Source organism: Poecilia latipinna, unplaced genomic scaffold (genome assembly GCF_001443285.1).
Source record: "Poecilia latipinna isolate Pla-1442-1.1 unplaced genomic scaffold, P_latipinna-1.0 Scaffold254, whole genome shotgun sequence".
NCBI classification, from domain to species: Eukaryota; Metazoa; Chordata; class Actinopteri; order Cyprinodontiformes; family Poeciliidae; genus Poecilia; species Poecilia latipinna.
Window position 1 is genome coordinate 387455 of NW_015112870.1, and position 22186 is coordinate 409640.

The 22186-nt window shown below is 38.3% G+C and overlaps 3 protein-coding genes across 6 annotated transcripts in view; 1 reads left to right on the top strand and 2 right to left on the bottom strand.

Moving 5' to 3' along the window:
- kcnc1b (potassium voltage-gated channel, Shaw-related subfamily, member 1b) overlaps positions 1–1064 on the top strand; it is a 19507-nt gene extending 18443 nt beyond the window's left edge. For both annotated transcript variants that reach the window (XM_015032959.1, XM_015032960.1), the window contains one exon: positions 460–1064. In XM_015032959.1, the coding sequence (XP_014888445.1) occupies positions 460–508 (49 nt within the window). In that variant the 3' untranslated portion in view covers positions 509–1064. The remainder of the gene's footprint in view (positions 1–459) is intronic.
- The window catches only part of sergef (secretion regulating guanine nucleotide exchange factor), a 12269-nt gene extending 2576 nt beyond the window's left edge, over positions 1–9693 (bottom strand). Inside the window, exons 1-10 of one of the 3 annotated variants that reach the window (XM_015032965.1) lie at positions 9187–9693; positions 8776–8914; positions 7663–7815; positions 6645–6739; positions 6351–6411; positions 6145–6258; positions 6001–6063; positions 5122–5280; positions 4525–4670; positions 3011–3047 (exon numbers count right to left, since the gene is read on the bottom strand). In XM_015032965.1, the coding sequence (XP_014888451.1) occupies positions 3011–3047; positions 4525–4670; positions 5122–5280; positions 6001–6063; positions 6145–6258; positions 6351–6411; positions 6645–6739; positions 7663–7815; positions 8776–8914; positions 9187–9228 (1009 nt within the window). In that variant the 5' untranslated portion in view covers positions 9229–9693. Of the gene's footprint in view, positions 1–3010; positions 3048–4524; positions 4671–5121; positions 5281–6000; positions 6064–6144; positions 6259–6350; positions 6412–6644; positions 6740–7662; positions 7819–8775; positions 8915–9186 lie in introns of all 3 variants that reach the window. The other 2 variants (XM_015032964.1, XM_015032966.1) reach the window with 2 other exon arrangements.
- Positions 9694–9726: 33 nt separating this feature from the next.
- On the bottom strand, positions 9727–15096 carry tph1a (tryptophan hydroxylase 1 (tryptophan 5-monooxygenase) a). The gene is made up of 11 exons (XM_015032961.1): positions 14896–15096; positions 13210–13344; positions 12883–13066; positions 12680–12780; positions 12525–12592; positions 11712–11908; positions 11496–11631; positions 11289–11415; positions 11100–11195; positions 10729–10862; positions 9727–10627 (listed from the first exon to the last, which is right to left on the bottom strand). Exons 1-11 carry the CDS (start codon positions 14983–14985, stop codon positions 10453–10455), a joined length of 1443 nt encoding a protein of 480 aa, XP_014888447.1. The 5' UTR covers positions 14986–15096; the 3' UTR covers positions 9727–10452.
- Between the last annotated feature and the right edge of the window lie 7090 nt (positions 15097–22186).

A 22186-nucleotide genomic window follows, 5' to 3' on the forward strand; every position in this document is an offset into this window, starting at 1 on the left:
AGAGCGCACTTAGCATGTTTTAGAGTTTGTAGGCGCTGAAGGCGATGTATTAGGGGACGTCATGTGTTGAAGTGTCACAGTGAGGAAAACAAAGCCTCATCTCGCTGCTTAATTCATGGACTCGCTGACGAGAGGACAGCACATCAGTGTTTCCATGGCAACGAAGTGTCGTGTCTGCACAGTATTCTGCGCAGCATAATAAAAAAAAATATATATATATATATATATATATATATATACAAAACTCAAACCGTGAGCCACTTCCAAGTGAACAAATCTGGCCACTGGTTTTCATTTTTGGCAGTTTAAAAATTTAGCTGTGACACAGCACCACAGCTGCACCTTTTCTAGCCAAACCTGCATGAGTCCATAGAGGTAAATATATAGAATATCTAATATAAGATGCTTGTCCTAAAGTAGTCATGTTAAGCTTAGGTAATCATTGAAATTTTTCCTCAGATTGGATGAGCTGTGCCCACAGAGTCTTTGGCCTATCGCCAACCTCTGACCAACGATGACGAAATTCATACTTGACGACCTCTCGCTCAGGTGCAAATGGGCATGGGCTTGAGCAGGCAACAGATACAAACAGCGTGCAATGCTCTCTATTCTCTTCCGCCTGACCTACTTCAGCACCAGAAATAGCAGCACTCAGGTCTGGGCTTCCAATCCTGTTTTGCTATTGCATTTCTCCTGCCACCACGCTCAAGACAGGAGGAAGAAGAAGAAGAAGAAGAAGGAAGAAAAAAAAGATCACGAAGAGTCGGAGGTTCACACAAGCTCTTCTTCTACATGTTATGCTTTCTCATCCCTCTGAAAGAGCTTCAGAAAGTGCAGAGCAGAACTTTCTCACATCGATGATTACTATGAACAGCCGTAACAATGTGCTAAAGCTCGCCCATGCTTCTTATTTTTACATTTGGTGAGAAAACTGACGGCTGGTCGCATGGATGTTTGCAGCAGCAGCGGCAACGTTCAAGTCTCCTTTCTAATGGAATCTTGTAGCTCCATTTCTGAGTTGTTCTGTGGTATTTTTATTCATGCTGATGTAAAAAAAAAAAAAAACTGGGTCAGTGTTCAAAATTTAATGTGAAGGATTTTACAGCCAAAATGTTTCTTATTGCTTGCTGAAACTATGGCAAAGTAGGGGAGGTTTGTGAAGCATGTACAACACAGGGGCATCAAAGTGTCTTTAAAAAGTTCATTTATGCAAGTGATTCAATTAAAAATGTGAAGATTCAATACACAGATTGTTTGTTTTTTTGCTAATGTTGATGATTGCAGATTCCAGTTTAATGTTTAACCCAAGATTCAGTTTATGAGAAAAAAAAATAAAAGTAAAAAGCAGATTTTTGTCACAGGAATTAATGTTATTTCCATTAAAAAGTAGGGTTAGCCACAAAAGGTCACTCCTACAGAAGCTCCTGTTAAAGGTTTAGTGGAAGGAAAGACTGTGGTAGAGAAATGAGAACAAGCGACAGAGAAAACCGCAGCCCTAAGAGGATTGTGAAGCACGGCCAATTCAGGAGTTCGGGGGAGATTTACAAGGCGTGGACTGCAGCTGGCGTCACAGCTTCAGGAGCCACAGCACACAGACGGAAGGACCAGAGCTGCAAATGTTACATTCCTTCTTTTAAGACACTCCTGAACCAAAAACAGCATCAGAAACGTCTTACCTGAAGAAAAAGGACTAGACTGCTGGTCCAAAAGTCCCAATTTTAATTTCATTTGAACGTCACGGTGTTTTTTTTTTTAATTAGTGGTTACAAGAGGCTGTTTTTGTTTACATTCATTTATGTGGACTGAAGGAAATTGCTCTCATAACATTTGCCTGTAAATGTGTGTGTGTGTGTGTGTGTGCGTGTGTGAGTGTGGTTAATATCATTCCTGTTAGGCCTGTTTGGGTAATTGCCTCTGTCAATGATATCCGTCTATCTATCCTGTAATTACTTCTTGATGAAAGGCCACGAAGCAAAGTACTGACCCCAAAAAATCTCTGCTGCTTTACCAAGATTATTTTTTTTTACACTGCTGTTTGACTCTAAAGTATTAGGTAGGTCTCATACTAATTCTTTAATGCCGCAGAAAGAATGGGTCGGAAAAGGTCCTGCTCACCTTTGTGTCTACGTTATCCGTTATGCAGTCATGTCAGTTCAGCAGAGACGTCTCGTGTTTCAGCCACAGAAACCAATAAAGCTCTTTTCTGACATGAGATACGCAACTTTAATGGCTTTGTGAATCTGTTAAAGTGCCGGCTTTCAGTCATTTAGACACAAAATGGTATTTACAGCAGGGCTGCACGTCATCGTTCAAATCCTTGACAGAATGAGGCTCGGTGTCTGCAACCTGATGATTTACAATGTTGAAAATGAGAACTGAACATGTCAATGTTTTTCTTTCCAACCATGTTCATACCACATGTTGCCAACATCTGAAGGAATCCACATATATAAAAAAAATCACCAATAAATCCATAAATTAGGTTCTGTGTAATACTGTGGAATGGCACAGGGAATGAAATGTATTCTTGGTAGGAAGGCCTTTGTTGGTTATAATAATATAATCGTATTCAAGTCGAGAGTTTAGGCCATTCTATACGGCATTTGTAGTGCAAATATTTTAGTATACTTGAAATAGGACAAACTAACCTACAAGTAACTTTTCAGCAAGAAATATGAGCTTGTTTTAATAAAGATGAAAAAGTACCATTGGAAATATTGGAATACAAGACATTTTCCAATATTATAAGATATTAATCTTATAATATTGGACAAAACTATAAGATATAGTTTTGTAGTGATCACTGTCTTACTGAAATATCCACCCTCATTTCCTCTTTTGATAAATGACCACATAAATGGTCATTTATATGGTTATAATCATCATAAATGTTCTCAGTCTGCTATAGTTAATCCTTTCCTTTAAAGTTTCCAGCACAGTTGTAAAAAAACTGTTTTACAGAACAAAAATTTCAGAAAAATCTGAACTATTTGAATGAGAACATGCTCACCTACAATGGCAAGGTTGTGTTCAGATCCACATACAATCTGTAAAGAAAAAATGATTACAGTTAAAACAGACACAGGTCAGGTTTAACGTTAAAACCAGGTGCAGATAATATTATCACCGACTATCTCTTCTTCATGCCAGCTGTTAGTGAGTGGGAAATTTTTGGCAGCAAGAGAACATTTTGCTTGTATTGTAACATTATCTGCAGATTCCACAGATCACAAAGCAGAAAGTGGCTTTCTATTATTGGAGCGATCTATACGGCCATTTCACTGCTTCTTTGGCATCTGTGCTACCTTAAGTCAACTATTTTGAAATCCACAATAAAAGCAAATCATTTAAAAAATAGGTGGAACATTGGTGGGGGAAAAAAAAATCTGATTTTTCAAAAAATAAATCTTCAAAAGCCCAAAGTTTTATAAATTGTTCAAATTAATCCAGCTTTACCGAAACCACAGAAATATCCAGAGCCACTGTGCTAAGTTGGATGCATGGAAATACAAGCAACAAAAACTGAAAAAGTTAATTGTTTTTTTTTTTTAGATATGTTGAATTTATAAACAGTTTTGCGTTTTATGTTATAAAACAATTGTAATGGAAAGATTAGCCTGATAACCTTCATCACAGTAGAATAAGGAGTTAATGCTGTCATTTCATAGCTATACTGCTGAATCCAAACCTTTGCAGATCTAACACCTTTTTTCTCTCCTCCCTATTCACGGCGCTGACTGTTGGAGAAATGTGTTAAAGATATTTATATTTATATGGTAATTACCTAATGCTGCGCTGCTGATACAGTCCTGTGTTTGTACCAGAGGCTGAACTGCATTGACAGGCCTCTGTTTTGGATAAAATCTACACCTCAGGCAACACATAAAAACAAATATTGATTCCTGAGCAATTTGCTCCTCCTTGTAAGTTTTTGTGTCTCATAACTCAGTTCTTCAGTATTTAAAGGGCTTAAAATGGGGAGGCGAGGATAAAAGATTTACGGGTCACTCCGCTATTTCATCTCGCTTTTCATTATGCACATAAACAGAGACACACAAAAGGTAATCCCTGTTTGGCACGGGTCAGTGCAGCTGCAACGATCTGTACTCGGTGGAGGAAGGATCAAGCACTTACCCTTGCTCGTCCCTGACATTAACTTTATTGACAAAGCCTTCCGGCAGCCATTCAGACCACAGGATAACTGCTGCAGCCCTGATCCTCACCATCAACTACTCTTATGGGAGAGGAGAAGTCTGCCTTCATCAAGCAGTTGTCCTCCTCCCGATGCATAAATAATGACCTCCATCTTTTCTATGCTCGATATCACTATGAATTTTCCCTTGACATTAACGACAGCGACTGATTTCTCTTTGGTCGTCTGGTTCCCCCTGCTGGACGGCTGTTGACATTTCAAATCTAATTTATTGAATCTGATCTAAAACCGAGACTCTCAACGACGGAGTCGTAAATTTAGGTCATTTAGGGAGATGCAAAGTCAATTTGATGCTGCAGACTGTATCTCACCTGAGTTGCTCCGTGGAGGGATGTAACTTCAACAGGGATGCAATCCTTCCTGATTCCCATCGACGTCTCGGCATTCTCACTGACCGAGGCTGATCGACCAAGCTGTCCATAATCTCCTCTCCCCCATGTGAATACTCTGCCACTCTCTGCGAAGTAAATTAATATTTTACTTATCTTTTATCTGAAATGCAATGAAAATCTCTGATTTGTATCCTTTTAAGGTGCTGATGACTTGAAACGTTCTGAACATTCAAGAAACCCTGCAAACATCTCAAAGTTGATCAAACTTAAAGCACCGGCCATCAGGAAGTAGGGTATCCTAATTACTTCCTGGGCTTGAAAACTCTTTATTGTTCATATCTTTTGTCTACTGATTAAAACAGGGTTGGTTTTTCTGGCGTATATCTATAATTAAATCCCTTTCTTTCCCAGAGAGAAAAGAAATGAGATAAGACTTTGATATGTGAAGTGAATATTTAATGGGAGTGTCCCATTTTTTTTCTCCACATGACTGTAGCTAAAACATAGCAGGTCTCCAAGCTATCCTGTTCCTGGTGAGTATCTCAGTCACAAGCTGAGCTTCTACACCTTTTGTACCTGTCTGAGCAACAACGTGCGTCCAGCCGCTGCACACACCCATAACCTTCTCTCCCTTCAGCAGAGATCGATTCAGCAGACTGGGAGAGGGCAGAAAGGGCTCCGCTGTAGCCAGCTGGCCATGTTTATTGCTTCCCCACAGGAATAATTCACCTTCTTCTGCAAAAAAACAAAACAAAAAAAAAATACAAAGGCAGAGCAGTAAGTGAGTCATTTGTCAACTAACTCCAGGACAGATGCGAGGTCAGACTCGGCATATGAGAACAAAGTCACACACATCCTGTCATGAATGAGATAAACTTTATACTAAATTAAATGAAATGGCATTATACTTACTGAAAGTTTTGATGAACTATGCTGCTATTTATGATTCAAACCTCAGAACTGAAGCTAAGACAGAATTCCTTTACATAAAGAACATTAATAAAATGTCTTTCTCTCCCAAGCCAATTCAGAGATTTTTATGATCTGCAGGAAAAATATTGTAAAACTCTTTCTTCTAGTCTTTAAAATAAAAAAATCATGGTGCATCACTGTAATTCATATAAAACTCACAGAGCTCTCATTCCACTTTGATTTTCTCATTGATTTTAATAGTCGCTTACTGTGTTATAAAAAGTCGCTCTCATGCTTTTTATAACTACTTTTTAATTTCCAGAACCCCAGATCAGCAGATGTAGGTATTTTATTAATTTTAAGCAACAACAAAAAACTCTGACATGTGAAATGACTTTCCTGGGGATCTGAGAGCGGCTGAGATTTTGTGTTTTAAGAGCTGAAAAACAAATTTACACATTCAAACCAACGCTACAGTACTTAACCATTCAAAACGTTAATCATTTTTTGGTTACTGCTTGGCACAGATTCCTTGTTCCCTACCTGTTAAACACACACAGTGTGCTGAACCTGCTGTTACAAGCCGTGCTTTCCTCTGGCCGAGACCTGCAGTGTCGGGCACAAACACGTGTCACACAAAAATGATTCATTCCACCACTGCTGCTTTTTCAGCTTAGTGCAGGTTACCTGGTACCGGACAGGGAAGTTTGGAGTTCAGATGTGATGGAGCAGGGTGGGGACTGAGCGCTCTCTTAGCATGGCTAAAAAGACCGGTTCCCCACTGATACACGGAGTCCGAGGCTGACGGTTAAACAGCAAAACTGAATTCTAGGCTTTACTGTTAAACTAGAATTCAGGAAAAACAAAACAGACAGCATGTGGGAATATCTTACCACTAACGGCGAGTGAGTGTCTGAGTCCTGCTGCTACACTCACTACTGGCTCTTTAAGAGTCTGAAAACAAACATCACAATAATAATTAGGTCAGAAAAAGAGGAAGTGCTGTTTGTAAAACTCTAAAACAGGCAGAAATTATGTATATGTACATCTCATGTGAAGTACACATAGCATGTCATATTTTTTTATACATTTATTACACACAGAAATACATGTTTTTTTTTTTTTTTTACTAAACTTCTAACTTAATTAGATACATGTAAAAATAAAACACACTGGTATGTACTCACCTCAACAGCTAGAAGCTCAGCAGAGTGTGTGACTGTCTGTCCAACACCCAACTGTCCAAATGCATTAGAACCACATGCAAGTAGTTGACCAGAATCTGTCAGGGAGAAGAAAAAAAAAGAAACAATGGAAAAATAATTAAAAAAAAGTAGGCAAGGAAGCACAACAGATGTATGTTTTGACAGACATACAGTCACAAATCTCTGCAGAGACGGAATGAAAGTCCCAGTCAATAAAATATAGACATTCTGAATAAGCAAAAAAGGTTTTATCTGGTTGCTAAAAGAATCTACAATGGAAATTTATTTAAATGTATCTTAAAATATACTTGTAGCCAAAATACCCAGTTTAACATATGAGCATCGTGAGCTAGCTTATTAAATTATGTAAGCGGTCGGCCTGCAGCATTTTGTTTAGCTTGGAGGAAGAAAAGTCAATCCAGTAACCAGTGTAATGGCAAAAAACATCAAAGATTTCTATTTAGCAGACAAAATGTTACAAAGAAGAGTAAAATATGAAAACAACAATATAAAATCCTGAACTTGGCCGTAGAGGAAAGGAAAGCAACTGGTTTACCTGTGACCCTAATGTCAGTCATGTTGGTATTTAACACAACATCAGTGCTAAAGAACTAGTAGCTAATTCAGTTAAATATCACTGAAATATGGAAATGCTGATTTAACACCCAGTGTTTTTTAGCTCTGCTTCAGTTTCAACCTGCAGACAGAGTAGCCATGTTTCATGAATTTGTCTTTATTTTAAGAGATGAGATAGATATGTCTTCATGTTTCCTGCTTGATTCAATCTTTAAAACAAACATTTTCTGTCTTTTACAGAAAAAAGTCAACATAGCCGTGGTTAAAATAACCTTATTTTAGTAACACTACAGTATGAATAATACTATGTCAATCGATTCTCTGTGAATTTGGCAAGAATATTCATGCAGTTACATGAGTAAACAGATCTATCATCAAATGTTAAAAGAACTATTTGCTGTTAAGAGTAGCATTTTCTGCTCACCTGTGAGAAGAAGTGTAAAATCCCAGCCGCAGGCTACATTTGCGACTCTGTGATTCAAGACGGGGCAGAGCTGAAGAGTTGAGACGTCAGTACTGTGACCAAGTCCCAGCTGGCCTCTGTGATTCTGGCCACAAACAAACACCTCTCCACTCTCTACTTAACAAAAAAAACAAAAAAATCTTAGGGAGAACAACCCACACATTGTTTAATTTGTTGTTCAAAATGTGAATCCTTGTTTAAATTTATCACTCAGGTGGAACCAGCTTAGCATTAAGTCTTAACTCCTTCATCTCATGTGAAATCTGAAGTAAAAACAGAGGAGCTTTGAATAAATTGAATATGTTATTTACCATCAGAGCAACAGTAAACCATTTTCAAAATATATGTATGTTTCTTAGAAGATGGATTTATTATTTCGTTAAAACATGCAGCCAGTGCTATGACCAGCAAATGTTGAAGCTGCATTTTAAAGTAAACATTAACTTAGTAGTGTTTACCCTTTTATACAGCACCATCTCATCAGTTTCTTACTGAGACAAGACCTTGTTTCATTAAGAGCTGAGGTACTGGGTCATTAGCATTATCAAGCAGTAAATTCATAATGTTTGGTGATTCAGAGGGTGTGTAAAAGTCACATCTTAAAAACATACTTTCTATTTGGTTCACAATCTCAAACCTTTTGAGAGGTTTGAGAGGCTGCAAGTGAAAGTTAAGTTTTAAATTTCTGGTCACAAGTCTAACATGAGTTCCATGTCTTTTGGGGTTGGATCAAGTCCAATAAAAAAGAAAATTAAATAGACATAATTTTGAGTTATGATGTAATTTAATCATACGGAAAAGTAACTTAAAAGATTCAAGACATATTATGCTTTAACTGAATTTCTCAATAAGAGCATAGCAGTTTTGGAGAGTGTAATATAAAGGCATCATAAAGAGTAACAAGTTTTTCCTTCCCTTTATGATTTAATGATTTAACAGCTTTTTTTTTAAAAAGCTGCAGTTTAATTATTCATCCAGCAGAGGGCTCCATTTAACCTCATAAAGAGTTTTCCTCACACAACTCGGTACTGTCAGTGGTTTAAGAGAGTTCTGGGAAAACAAACAGAATCTCACCGGTGAGAACCACAGAATGACCCCCTCCTCCGTCCACAACCCGGACCGTCCTGTCCTGCAGAGCCGAGCTGACAGAGAGCCACGGTACGCACTGGTCGTCCACATGGCTCTGTCCCAGCTGACCGTAGCTGTTGGCTCCCTGAAGCCAACAACACATATATAAAACACATTAAACAGAGCAGTCAAACAATTTGTATTGTCAAATATCCTCCAATTATCCATACACGGCGTCTGTTTGGGTGGTTGGTGCAAGTAAACTGTGAGCTAGTTAGGCTAACCTTAGCAAAAGTTTTAAAAATATAATCATTAAGGTGCCACGTCACTCTGCGGAAGTGAGTACTTTATTTGACATAAGCACACGACCTGACAAACACAAGTTAAACCGTTTATTTGTAAGGAGAACAAACTTACCCAGGCATATAAACAAAACGTAAGACGTGAATGTGTTTCCATGGAACACCCAGCTGGAAACCGGACATGGTTTACGGCACTGTCGCAATTTCCAGGCACGCTCTGAACAAGTCACGTAATATACAAATAAGGAGTTCAAATGTTCCCTTTATCTATGATTAAGAGTTTATCTATTTCTGTATTTCTGTTTAGATACACTTATTATTGATACTATATATGGGGACCTAATATGCAATCACTTATTCTCATAATCTACAACCGCTCCAAAATGTTATCAGTTAAATAATCTGATAGGATTTAGGAAGGTTTTTGATAGTCGAGGACACCAGGGATTGGAGAGAAGATATTACTAAAGACTGACAAACAAAACTATCTCAAATTATTTGACTTTATTCCTTGGGGATCTCCTGAAAACTGATCGTGAGGATGGGTGAGGAAAAAATAGATTAGATTAGGTTTTGATTTATTTAACTTTAATGCTGTTAAAAGAATAAATATGTCTACAGCACTGGATTTCAATTTTAAAAAAGTATTTTAGGACACAATCCAACTTTTTTTTGAAGGTTTTTTTCAGTTTTATACACCTATTCACTATAATTCTTTACAGTAGAAAAATAATTTTTGGATTTCCAGACTATGACAACTGTAGTCACTTTTGGAAGAAGTATTCAAAATCATTACTGTAAAACAAGCTGTGTACACAGGTTAATCTGTTATAATCAATCATGAAAGCATTCTTATAACACTGGTGAGTTAAAGTTTTATCTTTCATAATTTCCTTCAAACAGCACACCGAACAGAGGACACAGAGAGCAAAATAACAAAAACAAGATACAGATGATCACTGCAGAAAAAAACAAATAAATTACAAAAAATCAACAGTTACACAACAGTAAGAGTAAACTGAAAAAGGAAGAATCCGTTTAAGTGTTTTTTTAACAACAGGAAATGTTGAAAAAAAATTTTAAAGTACGTCGAGTGTTTGCGATACAGATTTCAACACAATGGAAGCATAACTGGTGCGTCAGATAAAGCAGCTCTTTGGGAACTTACTGACTTTAAAAATTAAACACGACTATCTAATTTGCCTGTAAATAGTTTTAGCAATACACCATGCACCGAGAACAACAGAGAATTTATCCATAAAGTGATGCACATTCATTTTAGTCACAAAAACACAAGCAGACGTCTCTACAGCAGCGCTGGGTGTCACATGGTGAGTGTGGATGAGCCAGAGGCGGCTAACTTCAGTGGAACATCGTTCAGTCAGACGCCCAGCTGCTTGTTGAGCCTGCTGAGGGCGTCGCCCACGATATCAAGCTCGTGTCGGAGCTCCTCCACCACACTGTTGATGCTGGGAGTGTCTTTCAGCACGTCTACGCTCTGCGTATAGGGGTTGTATCGAACTGTGAAGGGACGCTTTATGGTCTTGGCAAACTCCCTGGAAAAAAAATTTGCATGCTTAGATATATGCAAAGATGCCAAGATCATTGTTATCCTCAGCAGGATGGAATATTATAAAACAAGAACAAATGAACAAACCTCATCTTGACTTTGGCTTCCTCAAAACTGTCTGACACAAAGTAGACATCCTGAAATGTTGTGATGATGCATTCCTGCTTGCTTGTTACTTTGGGGTCAAAAGGCATTATCCTTGCATTTCCAGAGAGCGCATGCTATAAGAAAAAGAAGGATGTGATGAAAATGCTTGAAACTATGTCAATGCTTGCATTTGGACCATTATGTTCAATAAAAATGTCTTTTACTTGTGTTTATCAAACGTAGACTGTCAAATGGACAATACTGCATGTTGTAATTTTGTTAAATTTTAAACCTTTTCTAACCAAATGATGCCAGAAATAAGTTTTTGAATAAGGTTGCGCTCTTTATGATCTTGACATAATGTTTCCTACCTTGAGCTCGCTGATTGACGACAGCAGCCCTGCTCCATATGCTCGCAGCTGCCCTTCTTGTTTGCATAGGCCAAACTCCACTGTGAAGAAGTAGCACTGAAACATAGAAAAATATAAGAAGTTACAACAGAGTTGGCAGAATTTAACAATGAACATTTAATAAGGTTCGACTGAAGACGGGAAACTCACTGTGGCCAGTTTCTGAACAGAATCGTCTGAGGCCCCGAGTGAAGCAAGACCAATCTCCTGAGAGAACTGGGCGAAGCTGGGTTCTGCTAGCAGCGGAACATGTCCCAGCAGTTCATGGCATGTGTCCCTGTATGATGAAAAGTAACAGAATATTCACCCACATTGTAATGACAATTTACTTTCAAACAAACAGATGCATCTACTCACGGTTCTGGCGTGTACAGGGGGTCAGAGCTGTGCCGCACATACTGGGTACAGTGGAAAACCCGGAAGGCCAAACCAGCGAGGAAGTCCCGTGGGGACAGGTAACCTGCCACAGGTCTGATGGTGAATCCAGTTCGTTCTGAAAAAGAAATGCTTGTGATTACTTCTGTAAATAATGAAGCATTAAGGTTTGACTGAAGATGGTTTGATGAAAATTACCTTTGAGGAAACGGGAGACGTCCTCCAGCTGAGGGATGTTATCCTCCCGACATTCACAGTATTTGGACAGCAGTGGCAGGTTCTTCAAGTATTCCCGGCAGGCGTGGGTGGGGTACAACTTGTTCAGCTCCCTGTACACAACACCCCAAGTCTTTACTTCCTCCTCTGTGAACTCAATGTGAGGGATGGGATCCCCACTGGAGAAAAACACAACGTTCTGTAAGTATTAAAGGAAAAAGGACAAAACACTGCCTAATGCAGCTCGTGATTTCTCTGAACTTTGATGTGGCTTTCCAAAAACTGATGCTGATACTTTTAGGGAATTTACTGGTTAATTTTTACTGTTTGCTTTACTCAACCCACCAAATGCTTTCCAGAAATTTTGTAAAGAAACCTTTAGGTTTAATCAAAGTATCTGCTAATGTCTGGAAAAGTCCGAGGCATGTTCTGGAAAGTCAATACAAAGCTTCATGAAAGTGCAAAGAATTTCCATTTAATTTCATAATTTCGTAATTTAATGGAAATTGTAAATAAGCTCGAAATTCCTTGAAATTGTCCATTAAATTCCAGGAAATTAAACAATAAATTTCATGAGCATTCCAGGGAAGTACCTTGTCTTAGTTTTTTGAAAGAATCTGATAAAGTCATGTAAAATAGCCAATGTTTATGTTGGCTGTTTTACATGAGTTATGTGAAAGTACTTGGAAAAGTTCAATGAAAGTACCTGTTAGGTAAACCTATGTAACTACCCACAAAGTTCTGGGAAAGGTGTATATACGTTTAAAATACCGGTTTGAATAAATGGAAACTTACTGTCTGTGGGCCATGGCAAGATCAGCAAAATACTTCCGTCTTTTGCGGTAGACATTGTCCTTAAAACCCTGGAAATGAGAAGCATAGCTTTATAAGAATGTGCCTTAGTAGGGGGGTTTACCTTCTGAAAACCATTCAGTAGTCTGATACTGTACCGGATGGTCGGCATCCAGCTCAGATCCATACATCAGGACACGATTAGCACACTTGTCCAAGTCGGATATTTTCTTTGGAAACCAAGGTACATCGTACATATCTGAAAATAATTTGGGAGGATGTTTAATTTCTAATGAGCTTGAAACTGATTTACAAAAAAACAAAAAAGAAACCTTGTCACACTTTATACGTTTGTCCTTACCTTCTTCAAGCAGACAGGAGTTATCTGGAGGGTCCATGTCCACCACATTCACATGCTTCCGAAGTAGATGGATGATTTCGTTCAGTTGTTCGTGGTTGCTGTCGCAGTCCACAAAAATTTCAAACTCAGAGTTGCGCCTTTTGGATTTTCTGGACTCAATGTGTATGAGGTTGACATGGTTTTCCTGCAAGAAACAGTAAAAAAAAAAAAAAAAAAGCATGTCATACTGATTCATTTTGCATCAACACCATAAAACCAATTGACACTATTCAAAAAGTGATCTAAATTGAAAAAAGATATATATATTTTTTTTTAAATCGCTCATACTTGGAATAGTTTGAGAGCCTTCACCAGTCCTCCCACTTCATTTTTGAGGGAGAAGATGATCGTTGCTCTCCCTTTCTCGGACGAATTCTTCTTCTCTGTGTTTTCTTCGATTTTTGTGAAGGTTGACTTGTTTATCTGTGGATCGACACCAAACATTGGTAAGCCCTTGAATCTGTGTTCACGGAAACGCGTGTTACGCTCGAAGCAAAGCTTAGCGCGCGTGATGACGTGAATGCACAACTTCTAATCACTTAAGAGCATCGAGCGATCCGAAAAATCCTTCGAACATCTTGTCTCATGTGCGTGAGTCACTCGCACCAGAGGAAGTAAGAGTCAAAGACTATCAAAGATGGAGGCATTGAAGGGTAAATACTTTGAAATAAGAATATGTGCTTTTTAGAGATTCACACCGCAAATGTCGACAGTGTTTAGTTTGGGCTGAGCGGCGCCACTGTCCATTTCAGCACGTTGGACAGCGCTCTCACGTTGCTGCACACGCCAGGGGAAAATTCACATAATCCTGTCAGATTGTTCCGAGACGCAAAACTAATCTAATTTAATTGACTGGAAAGGGAAAGTTCTTAATTGACATTCAAAGACAGTTACGATGCGATTCAGAGCTAAAATAATTTGCAACAAAAAAAGAAGTTATATTTCTCATGCGGATTTTTGCATTAAGATTACAGGTGGAGATCAGCTGCAAGAAAAAGTAAAAACGACCTCACGTAATCTCTTCCTACCATGTTTCTCCCCTCGTTCATGGTGTAAAAGGCGCGGCAGAGCCGTTTTCCGTGCACCCTGGTCCTTATCGTCCCACAAAGCATTAGTGCATGGGAGACTGGATCAGGACGCTGGACAGGGGTCAACTCTTTGCGTCTCGGTTTAACGAGGATGAACTTGTCTCTGTCTCAAAGAATCGCCTTACAGCAATCTCATTTAGAAAGCGGGGAAGCCTATTATTAGCTCCCTGCATGTTGAAAGCTCATCAAACGCTTCTTTAATCACCCGTTTGAAAACCACGAAGTGAGATGAAACTCCTAAGGGAAATATATATGTATATATTTACATATAAATCACAGCTTAAAAATAAACTTTTTGTAAACATTTTCGCTTATCAAGATTTCAAGTTGCTGAAATGTTGATAAAGATTAATTACATTACTTGTGCTTTAAATGTGTTTTCATCACGTTTTTTTTTACACCATTCAGAAAGAAGAGTATTGGAATACATTTCTACAAAAAAAATAAAAAATAAAAACTTTGTGTGCTTGGATTTATAAGACACTGCTGCTACACATGCGCACATGCGTGTCACAATACAGTTCTTAATGTGAAACGTGTCTTTTCGACGTGCGGACACTGAATACTTAAGGTAAATAGCGGCACGCTTTTCTATCAACCTAATTTATTAAATGCACTTAACCCGCTTAAACCTTGACGGAAATTTCAATACAAAAACGGCTTAAATTAATCTGCGCTGTGGGCAAAGTAAAAGATTAAAACGAGCCGAACAAATCGCGTTATAACTGTCCCAAAAGTTGATTCTTTAAAGTAAAAGTTATTTTAAAAAAATATCTTATAGTTTCTGTCCGTGCATCAAAGTCTCACCGGAAAACATGTCAAAGAATCAACACTGCAACATTTTAAAATTGCATAATTTAATTGCATAACACTTCTTCTTTCTTACCTCATTGTTGAGGAGTTTTTCCTCAAAGCCAATGTTCATAGAGTCAAACGATCGTCCTCTGCGTGGCCCTTCCACCTTATTCGAGTACATGTTAAAGTGCTCCGGTTTATTAAGGGGTTTTATCTAGTTTTTGCGCAAGTAAATTACCTAAATTAGCCTACGCCTCCTTTTTTAAGGGGGGGTTCTTTAACCCCGAGAAGCAGCGGACTTTGCTATTTAACCACACAGAGACACAGGTGGGGGCAATAATCTGCCCCACGGCAGCAAATGGAAAAAGAGCAGCGCCTCCCACGTCATTGGGGGAAAAAATGTCTTTTTTCCAACCAAAGGCCTGAAGCGACTTCAGAAAGATCAGCCATGAATATAAATTTTACTCAAGGATAAAAGTTAAAGTTTGTGTTTTAATTGTCCTGCAGTGGACATGAAAGTGTCATTGTGAGATAAGGAAACAATTTTTATTTTCTTCTGAATTCATTGGAATTTGGCTTGCACTGATATTGAAAATAAAACGTGACAAATTGTATCTGTAATTGATGTATGTGCTCAAACTGCTTCATTTTCACAAAAGGATTTAAAATGTTGCCTGTTGATCCCTTAGAAAACATCAGGTTGTAAGAGGATTTAAGTGTAGCCCACCTGACTTTCTTCAAGTGATGCAAACAGCCCTCTGTTTAAAAAAAAAAAAAAAATCTCCTCCACTGCTCTGTAAGCTCTCCTGGCCTCTGGAGCACGCAGACATAATCCGCCTGTTTTCTTCTCTTTAACACCCTTTTATAATGAGGTCAACACAATTAGTGAAAAGGGTCTCAGCGGCTTTGGCCAGCAGGATCGAGATGACGGAGCAATGAACGTATAAGATCTAATTACTTTAAACAGATAACAATTCTTGTTCTCTAAGCTTTAGTCACCTTACACACAGGACAAAGGCACTTTTAGCTTCTCACCGGGTCACAGCTCTCATGCATTGATACATGTGGCTGATTTACATACTGTTTTGTATCAGGTGGGTCTGCTCCGTGTCACTCGTGATATGAGCTGATGCTTTACACAACCCAGGAGGCAGTCAAGGGTACTTCCCCCTCCCCTCTTCCCCTACAACTGAACCCACAAGAGAAATTAATTCTGTTCTCCTCATAAGCGCGTTAACACCTATTACATAATTTTTGGTGACATTGACATCATGTTTTAGAGCATATAGAAGTGCGAGTAAACCGATTACTTGACTGGGCCGTTACAACACAAACCCAAACCAGTCCACTGAAGCTCAGGCTGTATGTTGTGCTGGAAGATGAACCTCTTCCTCAGTTCAATGTCTTCTGCAGCCTGTGTCAGTCTTTCTCCCAGTATTGTTCTGCATTTATCTCCATCCACCTCTGAATCAGACCTGATCAACTTGCAGAAACTTGCAAGTATTATGCACTTCATAAGTCCAGTTATACAAATACAAAACTAAATCATGATCTTTCTAACAGCAGCTATTAGAAATCTTGTGAGGACAAAGCCCAGTGAGAGCTGATTGGGCTCAGGATGCACTAATGTGTCGTGGTTTTCATTAACTTCAGTCACAGGGTAAAGCTTGATCAAACTCACTTATTGCTACATTTTCACAGATGTGACTTCTCTGATGCAAACGCTCTGGTCATGTCTTTGATCTTCTCCAGTTGTACAAGCGTCTGGATCAGATCTCACTCTTACATGTCCAGTTTGTCATGGTTAATTCAGCTTAAAATACACAGTACATAAGTATTGCTACTGCAAGAGTTTTTTTTTAGCTCAATGTGTCTGAACAGTATTAAAAGTGTAAGCTATCTGTTCACTAAGAGGGTAGTTGTTATGCCTCAAGACAACAGAAAATGCGAAGGTTTAAGGTGGTACGCTTGTTGCAACACTTTAGCCTTTAGCAGTCGTTTTTCAAAAAACACCTCAGGTTAATTAGCAAAAGCTTTTCATCTTTACCATAGTGCATTGTGTCATGCAAAATATACTTTAAATCGATTAAATAAACATAGAGCGTAATGCTTTCAAATATGTACATTCTCTATAATGATTGATTTCTGTTTTACTTATTTGTAGCTGGAGCTGCTATGACATTGCATTATGCTTATCGTCATGTGATATTGTGATTATAGCATTCCCCAGTCTGTATGATGAAGAAAGAGGTGAGACATAAACTAAAGCTCTTGATTTACCAATTTCTTCTGACCCTCACCTTTTGTCATGAGATATGGATCCTGACCAAATTTCAAAGATCCCGGATACTAGCAGCCAGAATGAGAGCTTTTCCACATCAAAAGGAGTCAGTTGAAGTTGATCAGGATGCCTCCTAGGTGGCTTCCTTTGGAGAATCACCAAGCACGTTTTATTTGAAGAACAAACTGGACAAGACCCGGAACTTAATGAGCAAACTAAGTTCTGGACTAGGAATGCCTTGTGAGCCCCCAGAATGAGCTGGGTGTCACTGTGGAGATGGACCTCTGGTTTCCCTCCTGGACCTGTAACCCTGTAACCCCGACGACGTGATTCGGATTGTGAGTGGGAGAAAACAATGGATGGATGGAATATCGTGATGATGAGAATCTGCTGACATGACAACCACAATTCTGGCCTTTAGGGAAGTGTGCCAAGACAAAAACCATTGCTGAAATAAAACCAAAATAAATCTAATTTGTAGCTTACCACAATCAGTGTTCAGTGTTCAGCAAACATGTGGGAAAAGATCATGTGCCCATAAGAAACAAAATGTAACTTTTGGACCTATATTCAAACTGCTATTTGTGACAGAAAACACTGCATATCAACCATAAACAGTATCCCATGATACCGTTTATGAAACATGGTGGTAGCAGCATCAGGGTCTGGGGATGCTGACAGATAAGATGAAAGGCAGTGGTGTCCACCTGAGATAAAGATACAGCCATTGGTGATTATTTAACTGTGTAGTGTTAGATTAGTCAATGAATATCTATCCACTCCATGGTATAAAATACCAGATAAATGCATAGTAACTATTATTGTTCTTCCAAGTTGTGATTAGGATTGTAAAGTGTTGGAAAAGCATGACTTTGCAATATGAGATTTTCCTCACTACTCTTTTGTTTTCCACAATCATCGCTCACGGAATCACAGAAACTAAACAAATATTGACTCCAAGCAGTTTTTCAAAATTGTAATTTAGTCGACATTGATATTGTGAAAATAAGGGATTATTACTGAAATTAAATACAAATTTAATACACATTTCATTCAGCTCCTGCTGAGACTATGGCATCAGACCATATCAGTAATCTTTTCTTCATGTCACTGGTGGAACCACATCCAAGCCAAACATTGATTTTAAAAACCTCTGTAGAAGAAATAAAAGACATTTTAAAATTCAGCATCATTAAAACCAAGGCTCATGTGTGAAGTTTGCCTCACATGTGTGTGTCTGTGTGTGTTAAAGCTTCAGTCTGGCCGATCTGTCCCAGTTCTGTTCACTCCAATCAGACAGATTTACTCACAGTGTCTGATCATCAGAGCGCTCAACAACTCCCTGGCTAATCTCTGCCATGGCAGTAAGCACTAGAGTTAATAAAGCCAAAAAGTGAGCTGCTTCTCACTGAGCATTTCGAAGATGTGTAATAAAAGATGACAATTTAAAAAAGAAAAAAGTTTTCTTTTTTCGTACACACTACAGCGAGTCAGAAATTACAACTTACAACTAAAAATATTTAACTGAAACGTATTAACAGCTGTAATTAAGCAAATGTTAATTTATCAGGACACAATAGAAAAAGCTTCTTAAGGTAAACAGTTACACAAATTCTAACCTAATGGAAATGTCCAGATTTATTATATTGCTTTGATAAAAAATAGCATTATACAGTTTTAGTTATGGGATAATGCTTATTCATGCTTCTTGCTTTGAAATAATTTAAGTATTTTGTAACTGGTTGTTTCAAAAGCAGTATGCCAAGACTCTTCTTCTTCAAGGCATCTGATCTTGTTTTCCCATCACAAGTATTTAACTTTCCAAATATCCAAGGTTTCTTCCACATCAGCAGTTTTCCAGTCTTTCATCTGATCCCAGGCCTTGCTTACACAACTAGCTAATCAGAACAGTGAATAGTCAGCTTGTGTACACTTCCTGTGGCTGGAATGCAACTCTGTAATTAGCCCCTCGTCTATCAATGCAGAGCAAACAGCGGCATCTGCTACTTGGTATTGGTGAAAGGCATCAGTGTACACAAGGACAGGGGGTGAACCGCGCCTGCAACATTCAAAATAATCCTTAGATAGTATAAAAAGATGTACCTAGATTTAAAAGCATCCAGGTATTTAAAAAAGAACGCCACTTAGTGCTGCCTAATGCTCACTGAAACATATTTTAATGAGGTGTTAACATAAAAAAATATTTGTCTATGCCAGTATTTTTGTAGTGTATTTTGTTATCACATTTATTGCACATACATCAGTTCAATAATTACAAATGTAGTAAAAAGAAAATATTTTTACAAAGCAGTATTTTTTCTTTTGAGTTATCAGGTGGTAACACAAACATTTACTTTGTAAATGTTTTTCATTGTAAATATAAAGTATTTCTAGATTTTCTCTTGGCAAAATTCACACCAGATATAGCAACCAAAGCAATACACACACTCAAACACATCAAAGCAAATTATTGCTTAGCTTTATGTAAGGAAGTGGAAAAGGGTACGGGCATTTAACACACAAAGAACAGGAAATGCAGAAAGGCATAGAAAGCCAAGAAATCAGCTAAAAACTGCCAGTATTTAGATTTAGATTGTTCTGTACAAATCGGTTTCTAAATTCTGAATATTCCAGTGAGTGGCCCTGCAGCCAATATCCAGAAGCAGAAAGAACATAATTTTACTACAAACCATCACAGTTAAGAAAAGCATGTTGGAAATTGTTCAACCGTGCCAACGTCTTAAAGCGACGCTCAGGAGGAGCGGGGCAGATGTCACGGTCAGACACCATGTTTGAAACAGAGGTTACGTCTAAAAGGAAATTTATAGTGCCAACATCATGGTGAGAACTGTTCTGGAGGTAAACTCTTTGTAACTTTTTTAAAGCAGAAACCTTAATAATAATTCTACAGGTGTCACTTTCAAAGACTTTTAATGATGTTCAACTTAGAAAAGATGCTAAATCCTCCCAAAGCCAACCACTTTTTAGCTCAGCACACATTAAAACATGCTGATAACTGTAAAAAAAAAATTACTGCTGAGCCATAGATCATAATTTGTACAGATTAATTGGTGTGCATTTTATTATAATTTTCCAACCGATAAGCCAGCAAAAAAACAAAAAAAACAAAAAAAAAACAAAAGTAGAGCATGTTGTTAAGACAAATTCAAATATTAGCATTGTCTTTACAAGTGGTAAGGGTCAGAGCGTGTGATGTTCTGGAGATTACGTAAAACGAATGTTTCATTGTGAGCCTGTTGACAAGAGACGGAGGGCGGGGAACTCAGGAAATGAGCTGAACTGGGCTTTGGTTGCACCCACTGGCATCATGTGTCTTTGTTAACACGCCTTCTCCATGCAGGTGCTTGTGAATGGGAGAGTCCTCCGAATCAAAGGAGAGGCTACGTGAAAGTCCACACGTATTCCCTGTCCTCCCTGTGAGACGTGTGACAACTGATACCACAGGATCAGGGGAGGACGTGCAAAGAAAGGGATATTTATAAGAACTTTTCGCCATTCAGGACATGGTGGATCTTATGGGAAATTGTTTTAAAACAAATTTATTTAGTTTTTTGTTTTGATTGTATTCAATATGTTCAAAAGCCAGAAAGTTAGAATTTAATTATCTAAGTATATATACAGTATGTGACATGCAATGTTACTGTGCCAACAGATTAACCATTTTCAACATTTTAGCCTCACTGGTTCCTGGTTTGCTGACACTTAAGTGTTATGATGCATTTCTTAAATGCTTCTTTCATTGTATTTTTACTGTGAAGTGTTCTGTGACTCCTGAGAAAGGAGTAAGATTTACTTTTATTCTATTATATTTAATTTTTAAACACAAAGGAGGCATGAACTTTGAAGAATTAAAAAAATATATTAAATTGCATGAATAAAAACCTTAAATTGTGACATATTCATCCCTCTTTAGTAATCCTAAAATAAAATTACCTGAAACTAATTGCTTTTATATATTTAATATTTCATAGAGTCTGCCCTTGTGTAATTTATCTCTGTATAAATCCAGATGTTGTGTGAAGGTTTCAGATGTTTGGCCTAAAATATTAATGAACAAAAAGCTTTTTTTGTTGTTGTTGTTGCATGGAAGACCAAAGAAAAAACAATTCTCAGTCCCTAAAACACAGTTTGTGGCTGTGAAGTTCAAGGGTATGAATAGTTTTGGCAAGACACTGTATATTCTAACAGGGTTTAAGTTTTCATCAAATTCAACAGAATTTTTTTTTTTTTAAAAAACAAAAAAACAAAACAGTGAATCCTTTGGGTGTGAGGTTAAAGGAAACTTCATATGTGACACATCACATCAGCATCAAATACATCCAAGTCATCTCAGTGCTAGTGATGTGTGAGCTATGTGCACAGGACACACAACTACCACCCAGCTGTGTTTTGTTCATGAAGTCAGATTACATCATGCCGCTGAGAAGACTGGCAGGCAGACAACCAAGTTTGGCAGAGCAGCGGGAAACATCTGGGCTTCAACTGTGATTTTCTGTGACATGAGTAGCCTGGCAGCAAGGCCTGCAGACAGAGGAGAGTACCCGTCACTGGGCACAAGCCGTCGTGAAAGACCAAGCATGATTAGCTAACTTGGCATTTCTTCCTTATGACGACAGTTGTAACCTGCGTGCAGCACAGGTCAGAGCAGAGGTGTTCAGAGAGACGTTGCTCCCCCGCACCCCTCAAAAAAAAAAAAAAAAAGGGGATGGTCCTCCGTTCTCACATCCAACATTACCACCCAGGGATTTCCATTAGAAAGAGTGTTCTACATATCAATCCCAGCTTTAATTAAAGAGCTGCTATATTCAAGGGGCCTTGGTGAGCCTGCTGGAAGTGCGCAGGCTGCTGGGCTCTTCTCCACGAGTGGGCGAAGCGCTTCATTTGGAAACCAGATGAGTTTATTGTTTCCAGGCTCAAAGCCTTTCATCTGTTGTTTTTGTCTTTATCCTTACCAAGTGACTGTCACCCTTTGGTAAACACTTGATCTCGTCATCAGCATCATTACTCATATGCTTAAAAAAAGGTGACTAAACGCAGTTTTGTCTTATGTGGAAATGTACTTATAAAATGCACCTGGCAA